The sequence below is a fragment of the Suncus etruscus genome, chromosome 12, assembly GCF_024139225.1.
Source record: "Suncus etruscus isolate mSunEtr1 chromosome 12, mSunEtr1.pri.cur, whole genome shotgun sequence".
Lineage (NCBI taxonomy): Eukaryota > Metazoa > Chordata > Mammalia > Eulipotyphla > Soricidae > Suncus > Suncus etruscus.
The window spans coordinates 97,928,027-97,939,178 of record NC_064859.1 but is presented as its reverse complement, the minus strand read 5'-3'; the positions used below and the strand labels follow the sequence as shown (position 1 = coordinate 97,939,178).

General features: G+C 44.1%; 1 protein-coding gene across 1 annotated transcript in view; it reads right to left on the bottom strand.

The window, feature by feature from the left end:
- Window positions 1–1,415: 1,415 nt before the first annotated feature.
- Window positions 1,416–11,152, bottom strand: part of YIPF4 (Yip1 domain family member 4) — a 33,317-nt gene continuing 23,580 nt past the window's right edge. The window contains 3 exon segments of the mRNA XM_049784242.1: window positions 1,416–2,523; window positions 6,132–6,245; window positions 9,533–9,610. Coding sequence (XP_049640199.1) covers window positions 2,386–2,523; window positions 6,132–6,245; window positions 9,533–9,610 — 330 coding nt within the window. The 3' untranslated portion in view covers window positions 1,416–2,385.

Here is an 11,152-nt window from a genome sequence, read left to right as displayed (position 1 = left end):
TTTGCAGGACCATATGGAATGCTGGGATTGAATCTGGGTTGGCCACTTGCAATGCAAACCAACACCTTCCCCACTGTGCTATAGCTCTGGTGTCCCCATGCACGACTTTTATAATTGCATATCTCATGGTGATTCAGTTAAAAGATTCTCTTTTGGGGCTGGAGATTCTATGAGAAGTCATGGATTGAAGTTGGGTGGGCTGAGTGCCTTTTTTATCAGCTGCACTCTCTCTCCAGTGCCTGAGGGGTGCTGTTTGTTCACTTGAAGGCAGCTTTCCAGGTATTTGAGGGGAGCCCAGACCCATCAGGCTTCACTTCACTGCTGGCAGTGCTCAGGGGACCATATGGAATGCCAGAATGTTGAGATCAACCCAGATTGGTCACGTGCAAGGCAAGTAAGTACCTTATCCATTATATTACTGCTCCAGCCCAGGGAGCTGACTTTTAATCTTAAAATAGGCCAGTTAAATTTGGGGATCTCAGGGCCAGGAGAGATTCCTGAGTGCTGAGCAAAGTTGCATGTGGCTAAAACCAACCAACAACAACAACAACAAAAATCCATACACACACACACACACACACACACACACACACACACACACACACACACACACACACACACAGGAGAGATTCCTGAGTGCTGAGCAAAGTTGCATGTGGCTAAAACCAACCAACAACAACAACAAAAAAAATCCACACACACACACACACACACACACACACACACACACACAAAAGATTTCGGAATCTCTGCTCTAGATCCTTCCTTAGTATCAGATTTTACTTTTGTTTCCAGATGTCTGATTACTGTGCTACTTCGACTTTCCTAAGCCTACTTAAAAAAACAATACGGTGTAATTTCCGAAATTACTCTGACTTAAAGGCCGCTTCAGGCATCTGAAGTGTAGGTGTTTCTGAATTGTGGATGGAGGGAAGAAACAAAGATGAACTTCATTTCTTGCCAACCTGCCAGCTTGTCTCACAGTCGCTGATTCCCGTTTCCTGCTGGATCAAGTGACTGAAGGCAGACATGCAAAGAGATGGCCAGACCATTGACTGAGGGTTTCAGGTGACATTTCCAGTTGCAACCAGAAAGGACAGTGCAGTCATTTGCTAATAGTTCCCAGGCATTTGCAGAGTTTTCCTTTTGCAGGTGGGGACAGAACTCAGGCCGGATGCGCAAGGCAAGCAGTCTGCTGCTGAGCTACTTTCCTGCCTCGGCAGTTTTACGAGCGTAGTTTATTTATGTGACAAATTAAGATGCAAGGTGAGCCTAGAGTCTGAATTTGCTGGCAACAAATGCTCACGCAGAGTTTTAATATCTCCTTTAGCGAATAGTGTACATTTGTTAGTGAGCACCTACTATTTCTTACGATAGCAAGGAATGCAGGACAAGTTGTTAGAAAACAAAACACGTGGCTGGGAACCATTTTATTATTATTTTTTTTCTAGTTCATGTAACATTGTTCAGGACCACGAGGCTTTCAATGGTCTCTTTTCCAGCAACTATTATGATTTAGGAGTGCCACTCAAAAATATTTACTGAAGCTATAAATATTACCATTTGACTACACACCGACAATTTTAACAAATGCCATATCTATTACACCTCTTGCTCCTTTGGTCAGACAGATAAACAGAAACTCGAGATCAGCTGTTTAGACATTCAAAAATAGTTTTTTAAAATGCATACTCAAACAAATCAAGTCTATATCAGTAAATATTAAAATGAGTCTTCGTCGTTAAGGATTCCTGACAAGGACATTTTGATGCATTTATGAATGAGACTTTTAAAAAATTATAGACAATTAAAAAACCTAAATTTACAAATAAAAAGATTAATGGGCCAAATTAAAGAAAGTTGAAGCATCAGATTTAAAATATCTTATTTTTAGGCTATCCAGAAATATAGTCTGTGAATAAGAATTATTTCATAAATATATTTGTATAAATATAAATATATATCTACAGGACCTGCGGTGCAGGAGAAAACCCTTTAAGGAAAAAAATTGCACTTTTAGATTAGTAAGATGTTGTTATATTTACCTTTCAAAGTGAGGATCTAATTACCACAGCAGGTGCTTTTGGCACAAGTTTTTAGGTGACTACTGACACAATCTTAAAAAACACAAGTTTTTACATTTTATTCACTAGAATATGAAAAAAGAAATCAAACAATTTAGACTTCTGACCCCCAAACTCCAGATGTTTAACAGCAGTCGTTTAATTAAATACAAAAGGTATCGTTTAAAAAAAGGATGTTAAACTTGCGTTTACATCTGTGATGTGGAAATTTCACTAGCAGCGGATTTTCCATCCGTCCCCTCATGAGAACCCCCAGCCTCTGCGTACTTGACCTGTCTTTTCTCTTCGTGTATGGCGGTGATCACACTCCAGTATATAAGGACAGGAAATAAATGTATAATAAGAAGATGGGATAAATCAGGAGAGGCTTTTTGGTCTTGAATTCTTCACCCACTAACAACGAAGCAGCACTGTAGGCGGCCCAGAAGACACCAAACAGCTTTGAGAAGAGACAAAGGGACAGAAGATAGAGCATTAGAGTGTGTCAGTTCCCACCCAGCTCTTAGTTTCACACAAGGAAAATAGCTTCCACAGACTTGCATTTTTTGGGCCTCTTGCAGGGGTGAGGTGGGACCCTGTGGTGCCAGATGGAGCCTGGGCCCTTGTGTGGGGAGCGCACACTCTCCCAGGATTCTCCCTGGCTCCTCAGTCTTTATTTTAAATAACTGCCTTGCCAACGGAGCCGACTTAACAGTAACTTGCTAAAATGTCCATCCCTCCACAGAGGCTCCTGGACTTGTGAAATGGTCTTTTGCTATAAAACTTGTCTGAATCACCTGGAGTTAATGTGAAGAAGAAAAGGAAGAAAAGAGGAGGAGGAGGAGGAGGAGGAGGAGGAGGAGAAAAAGGAAGAAGAAGAAGAAGAAGAAGAAGAAGAAGAAGAAGAAGAAGAAGAAGAAGAAGAAGAAGAAGAAGAAGAGGGAGGAGGAGGAGGAGGAGGAGGAGGGAGGAGGAGGAGGAAGAAGAAGAAGAAGAAGAAGAAGAAGAAGAAGAAGAAGAAGAAGAAGAAGAAGAAGAAGAAGAAGAATTCTAAGATTCACTCTAGCTGTGTAAGATCTCTAAAGGAAGGGTCTAGTTTTCAATTTACTTAAAAGTTTGTTTTGTTTTTGTTTTGGCAATTTGGGGGGCTGTGAACAGCTCTTACTCCTGGCTCTGTGCTCAGGGATCACTCCTGCATTGCTTTGGGGACCACATATGGCACCAGGGATTGTACCAGGCAAGGGCCCCACTTGCTGTGCTATCACTCCAGACCTAGTTATAATTCTTACAACTATCTCCGGTGATTTAGGAGCAGGCCATACAGCTGACAGAAATATAATTCTCAAAAGGTATTATTTCCCCCTTATTTATTTAAATATCTTTAAGTGAAATTTTTACACAATAGTTACCAAAATATCACACCATTTTTCCTGAAATAGGTACAAAAATAGAATTAAATGAAAAAGGGGGGGAATATTTACTCTTTTGTTTTGTTTTGGTTTTGGTTTTTGGGCCACACCCGGTGATGCTCAGGGCTTGGGGGGACCATATGGGACGCTGAAGGATCGAACCACGGCCCATCCTAGGCTAGCACTTGCAAGACAGATGCCTTACCTCTAGCGCCACTGCTCTGGCCCCACACAAACTAATTTTCATCTTTTTTTTTCTCCTAATTTTTATCTTTACTTGTAGTCTCTGAGGCATATCCGTGTTTTTCTTTCTTTTTTGCTTTTTAGGCCACACCCAATGATGCTCAGGGCTTACTCCTGGCTCTGTGCTTGGGGAATCATCCCTGGTGGTACCTAGTGGACCAAACCAATTTTGGGTGCATGAAAGGTAAATATCCCAACTGCTCTAGCAACTAGTGATCCAATTCTAAAATGGTTTCCTTTATACTGGAATTAAAGATGAAATTTAAAGGAAAGTGGGGGCCGGGCGGTGGCGCTGGAGGTAAGGTGCCTGCCTTGCCTGTGCTAGCCTTGGACGGACCGCGGTTCGATCCCCCGCGTCCATATGGGTCCCCCAAGCCAGGAGCGACTTCTGAGCGCATAGCCAGGAGTAACCTCTGAGCGTCACCGGGTGTGGCCCAAAAACCAAAAAAAAAAAAAAAAAAAAAAAAAAGGAAAGTGCATTTTGGTGTCAAAAATGCAGTTTTATATACCTAATATTTTGGGCAGCGTTCTTCACCCTTCTGCCTGCGGGCTGGTCCCTATCCAGCACCCTGGTCTAGGACCACAGTAACACCAATGCAGTCACCAGTAGTTGAAGGCCACTGTCTAGGGGTGATATGGCTACGATGTGGCTACCGTGGCAAAGCACACGTCAGACCGACCATCTATAATTATCATTCTGGCCCACACAATAATTTTTTAAACTGATAGAGTAAAAAATGGATATATGTTAATGTAAATTTAATACAGCACAACAAAGTCCACTCAGAAAAATTCACTAGGGTCAGAGTGGTAGCACAGTGGGTAGGCCGTTTGCCTTGCACATAGCTAACCCAGGACGGACCCAGGTTCGATCCTTGGCAGCCCATATGGTCTCCTGAGCCAGGAGTGATTTCTGAACACAGAGGCAGGAGTAACCCCTGAGCGCTACTGGGTATGACCCAAAAATACAAAAATATATAAATCACTACTTAGAACCACATGTACCTCACTTGATAGGAAGTTATTAATTCAGGGGACTGGAGCAGTGGCACAAGAGTTAAGGTATCTGTCTTGCCTGTGCTAGGTCTAGGATGGACAACTGTTCGATCCCCCGGCATCCCATATGCACGCAAATGAAGGCTCTATGCTCAGGGTTAGTGCACTGAGGTGCCTGGGAAGCCAGAAGCAGTACCAATGATGGAATCAGAGTTTGACTACCCACCATGCAAATACCTAAACTTTCCCTGTACTCTCACTTCTCCAGTCCCTCCAATGCAACTAGAAAAGAATAAAAAAGAAACAAAATCAAAAAAACTCTCCAAATCTAAATCAGAAAGAGATTAGAGAAGAAAAACTTATTAGAGAATGTTTTTTTTTTTTTTTGGTTTATGGGCCACACCCGGCGATGCTTAGGGGTTACTCCTGGCTGTCTGCTCAGAAATAGCTCCTATGGGGCCGGGCGGTGGCGCTAAAGGTAAGGTGCCTGCCTTTCCTGCGCTAGCCTTTAGCCTTGGACGGACCACGGTTCGATCCCCCCGGTGTCCTCATATGGTCCCCCAAGCCAGGAGCAACTTCTGAGCACATAGCCAGGAGTAACCCCTGAGCGTTACTGGGTGTGGCCCAAAAACAAAAACAAAAACAAACAAACAAAAAAAAAAGAAATAGTTTCCTGGCAGGCACGGGGGACCATATGGGACACCGGGATTTGAACCAACCACCTTTGGTCCTGGATCAGCTGCTTGCAAGGCAAACGCCGCGTGCTATCTCTCCGGGCCCATATTAGAGAATGTTTTTGAGGCCAACACTCTCAGGGATCACTGGCTTTTTGTTCTCCATCCTCCAGACAAAATTTCCTGACAATAAAAGATAGAAAAAAGGAGGCCGGAGAGATAGCACAGCGGTAGGATGTTTGCCTTGCAAGCAGCAGATTCAGGATGGATGGTGGTTTGAATCCCGGCATCCCATATAGTCCCCCAGGCCTGCCAGGAGCAATTTCTGAGTGAGAGCCAGGAGTAACCCCCTGTACGCCATTGGGTATGACCCAAACACCAAAAGAAAAGAAATGAAAAGAAAAAAGGTAGAAAAAGAAAGAAATGGAAAGAAATGAAATGTGAGATCAGTAAAGTCACAAATATTACCAATTCTTGACAGATGGATTATAATATTCTCAGTCAGAGAATAGTATGTATTTGCAGTGAGAAACAGTGAGCTGTTTATTTATTTGTTTTTTGGTCACACGCAGCAGCACTCAGGGGTTACTCCTGGCTCCATGCTCAGAAATGGTTCCTGGCAGGCTCGGGGGACCATATGGGGTGCCGGGATTTGAACCAATGACTTTCTATGAAAGGCAAACGCCTTACCTCCATGCTATCTCTCCAGCCCCACAGTAAGCTATTTTTAATAACACACTACTTACCTTTATAAGGGTAGACACCACCTCAAAAGATCCAACCACCAAAAGTACAGGGGCTATTACAATGAGAGGAAGTAAGGAATATCCTATAACTCCAAGAACCTGGCCATAGGCAACCTGTGAATTTTTGAAATTTTAAGGTTAATGTCACAAAAATCAAGAGTCATTTGAATATTAAATATATCAGCCATCTGTTTGAACTTCCATAAACATGAGAACAAGAAATCATAAAGTAGGCCGGGAAGGTGGCGCTAGAGGTAAGGTGTCTGCCTTGCAAGCGCTAGCGTAGGACGGACCACGGTTCGATCCCCCGGCGTTCCATATGGTCCCCCAAGCCAGGAGAGATTTCTGAGCGCATAGCCAGGAGTAACAACCCCTGAGCGTCAAATGGGTGTGGCCCAAAAACCAAAAAAAAAAAAAAAAAAAAAAAGAAATCATAAAGTATCCCACCCACTATATTTATTTATTTTTGGAACATTTTTAAAATTGAATCACTGTGAATCACAAAGTCAGTCGTGACTGAGTTTCAGGGTAAAGTGCCCCAATACCCTACCCTTTACCAGTGTCCACATCCTTCCCCAATATTCCCAGCTCCCCTCCTGCCTCCATGGAAGGCCCTTTATAAATTTTCTTTTACTGAGTTCTTTTTTTTTTTTTGGTTTTTGGGCCACACCCTGTGATGCTCAGGGGTTACTCCTGGCTATGCGCTCAGAAGTTGCTCCTGGCTTCTTGGGGGACCATAGGGGACGCCGGGGGATCGAACCGCGTCCGTCCCTAGGCTAGCACAGGCAAGGCAGGCACCTTACCTCCAGCGCCACCGCCCGGCCCCTACTGAGTTCTTTATACTCAAGACTGCTCCTAAGGAAAGTCTCTTCTCTGCCTCCTTTTTTGGCCAAGTTGATTTTATTAGTTTAAGTGACAACCTAACAGAAGTGATGCATTGATGGATAAAATGACTGCACCCTCCCCTCAATGCCAACACCTTCTACTAATGTTTTTTTGGAGAAGTCACACCCAGCAGTGATCAGAGGACCATATGGGATGCCTGGAATTGAACCCAGGTCCATCCTAGGTCAGCCGCATGCAAGGGCAAATGCCTTACCACTGTGCTATCTCTCTGGCTCCAAAGTTACTTATTATTAAGTTTCAGGTGTATAATGTCCCAATACCAATCTCTTCAGCAGTGTCCACTTCCCTCCACCACTGTCCCTTCCCATTGTCCCAGTGTCTTGACTTACCCCTCTCTCCCTGCCCCAGTGCCAAGCTTCCTACTGAAGACCAGTTCTGCTCTCTGCTCCTTCTGCCTCTAGACAGCTGACAGTTCCTAGGAAGTTCCTTTAGATTTCACATGGTGTCAGGCCCTCTCTGGATTCTTTTGTTCGATTGTTTTTGGGTCATATCTGGTTGGCACTCCGGGGTTATTCCTGGCTCTTCACTCAGAAATTGTTACTGGCAGGCTCAGGGGATCATATGGGATGCCCAAGATTGAACCCAGGTCGGCTGTGTGCAAGGCAAATACCTTACCTCTGTGCTATTGCTTCGGCCCCCTCTCCTGATTCTCTTCACTCAACTCTCTGGATCCCTTCATAGAGTACCCAAGTGCATGGGCTGCATCTTTCCTTCAGGAGAAATTGTTTCATGGTGTACATATACCCCAGTTTCTTTAGCACTCATCTGTTCTCGGGCACTCGGGATGTTTCCAGATCCTGGTCACTGTCAATAGTGCTGTAGTGAGCATGGAGTGCAGGTGTCATTTCTGCATCTTTTGGAAGTCTGAGTTGTATTCCCAAGAACGGAACTGCTGGGTCACGTGGAAGCTCTACTCCAAGATGTTTGGGGAAGGGCCATAGGATCCCCCCTGATCCAGATGACATACCCACTAGCAGTGAATGAGGGTCCCTTCCCCACATCTCACCAACACTGTTTGTTGTTCATTTCAGGATGTGCCAATCTCTGTGGTACGCAATGCTTTGTTGTTGCTGTTGTTTTTAGTTTTTGGGTCACACTCGGTGATGCTCGCAGGTTATTCCTGGATATACACTCAGAAATCGCTCCTGGCTTAGGGGACCATATGGGATGCCGGGGGATAGAACCGCAGTCTGTCCTAGGCTAGTGTGGGCAAAGCAGATGCCTTAATCCTTATGCCACTGCCCCAGCACCTGTGGTGTGAAATGTTACCTCGCTGTTTTGATTTTTGGTTTGCACTAACATGATGAGCATTTTTCATGCCTTCTGTACATTTCTCTCTCTCTCTCTCCTCTCTCTCTCTCTCTCTCTTTTTCTTTCTTTCTTTTTTTTTTTTTTTGAGTCACACCTGGCAGTAACTGGTAACTCAGAGGTTACTCCTGGCTCTATGCTCAGAAATCGCTCCTGGCAGGCTCAGGGGACCATATGGGATGCTGGGATTCAAACCACCAACCTTCTGCATGAAAGGCAAATGCCTTACCTCCATGCTATCTCTCCGGCCCCCTTCTTTTTCTTTTTTGAGGAAGTTTCTGTTTATCTCTTCTCCTGTAGGATTCTACCGTACTTTACATTTATTGGATACTGCCCTATATAAGGTGATGGTGGGTAAATAGTTTCTTCCAGTCTGCCTGTTTTGATAATCTGGAAATCATTTCCTTTGAGGTGCAAAGCTTCTTAATTTAATGTAGTCCCATTTTTTTTAATCTTTGCTTTTAATTGCTGATTCAGTTTCCTCAGTAATGATGCCTCCATTTTCCTCTGTGTACCTAAATGACTCAGATCTGATATGGAGGTCTTCAATTAATTAAAATTAGACTTTTGTGCATGGTGTTAAAAAGAGGTTTGAGTTAACTTTTTTTTTTTTTTTTTTGGTTTTTGGGTCACACCGCTATGCTTAGGGGTTATTCCTGGCTCTACGCTCAGAAATCACCCCCGGCAGACTTAGGGGACCATATGGGATGCCGGGATTTGAACCAACGACCTTCCGAATGTAAGGCAAACGCCTTACCACTGTGCTATCTCTCCAGCCCGGTTTGAGTTCACTTTATATAACACATGACTGACCAATTTTCCTAACACCACTGGACAAGGCTCCCCTTTCCTCTTTTCTTCTTTATTGAAGGTTAACTGATCATATACTGGAGGGGCCTGTTTCCGGATTTTTCCATTCTTCCACTGATCTGAGGGTCTGTCCTTATTCCAGTATCACGCTATTTTACTTACTACTGCTTCAAGGTACTACACAGTAAATGAGATCTTTATTTTCTCTTTGTTTCTTGTAATATTTTGTTTAGATATCATATCATTTTATTTACATAATACTAATGAGTTGATCATCTAACTAAAAGCAATCCTGGTCTAAGAGACAATCATAACAAATATAATTATTGATATTATCTGCAATATCATAAAAAAGTACTATGTTGAGAATTACTTACTTCTCCACCAAGAACTCTGGCAAGTAAGAAAATTGTTAGTGAACCAAATATCCAAATGGTAATGATCCACGAGACCACCTTAAAGGAAAAAGAAATTGAAGCACTTACTATCATTGTTAAAAAATAAGAAATATAATTTCAGGGCCCGGAGAGATAGCACAGCGGCGTTTGCCTTGCAAGCAGCCGATCCAGGACCAAAGGTGGTTGGTTCGAATCCCGGTGTCCCATATGGGTCCCCCGTGCCTGCCAGGAGGTTATTTCTGAGCAGACAGCCAGGAGTAACCCCTGAGAAAATGCCGGGTGTGGCCCAAAAACCAAAAAAAAAAAAAAAAAAAGAATATAATTTCAAAAGAACTCAATTATTTTTTATGTAGATAATTTGATATATACAATTTCTAGTAAGAGATCATTTTAGGAGGTACTTGGGGACCACTCCTGGCCTGGTACTTAGAAGTCTGCACTCAGCTGTGCTCAGGGGTCATAAAGGACTTAAACCTGAGCCTCTCAAATGTAAAGACTAGAGCCACTTGTTGTGCACTCTCTGGTCCTATTAAAAAACAATTAGAGAGGGGCCAGAGCGGTGGTGCAAGTGTAGGAAGTTTGCCTTACATGTGCTAACCCAGGACAGACCACGGTTTCGATCACCAGGTATCTCATATGATCCCCCAAGCCAGGAGTGATTTCTAAGCGCATAGCCAGGAGTAACCCCTGAGCGTCACTGGGTGTGGCCCCCCAAAAAAACAAAAGAACCAACAAAATTAGGAGGGGCCAGAGCGATGGCGCAGCAGTAGGGCATTTGCCTTGCACGCAGCTGACCCAAAACGGACCACATCACTGGATGTGGCCCAAAAATAAAACTTTTTTTGGTTTTTGGATCACACCGGGCAGTGCTCAGAGGTTACTACTGGCTCTATGCTCAGAAATCACTCCTTACAGGCTCGGGGACCATATGGGATGCCAGGATTCGAACCTCCATGCTATCTCTCTGGCCCCTAAAATAAAATTTAAAAACAAAAAACAAAAACACCACAATTAGAGGGGGCTGGAGCAATTCCACAGCAGTAGGGCATTTGCCTTGCATGTGCTGACCTGGGTTCGATCCCTGGCATCCCATATGTTCCCTCAAGCCTGCCAAGAGTGATTTTTTTGTTTGTTTGGTTTTGGGCCACACTCATTTGATCTCAGGGGTTACTCCTGAGTATGCGCTGAGAAATCACCCCTGGCTTGGGGGGGACCATATTGAGAAGCCGGGGGATTGGACTAGCGCTTGCAAGGCAGACACCTTACCTCTTGCGCCACCTTCCTGACGCCCCAAGAGTGATTTTTGAGCACAGAGCCAGGAGTAACCCTTGAGCGCTGTGTTTGTGGTGACCCAACTCCCTCCATCCCAAAAATTAGAAGAGGCCTGAGAATAATACAGCATGTAGTGCATTTGTCTTGCATGTAGCAGACCCAGGTTTGATCTCTGGTACCTTCATATGGTCCCATGAGGCTCCCAAGAGTGATTCCTGAGTGCAGAGCCAGGGAGTGGGCCCTGAGCACTGCTGGGTATGATCCAAACAAACAAAACCTGACCAGTGAAGTTCTGGGAGACAGTACAGTCACTGGGTGCTGAATAGG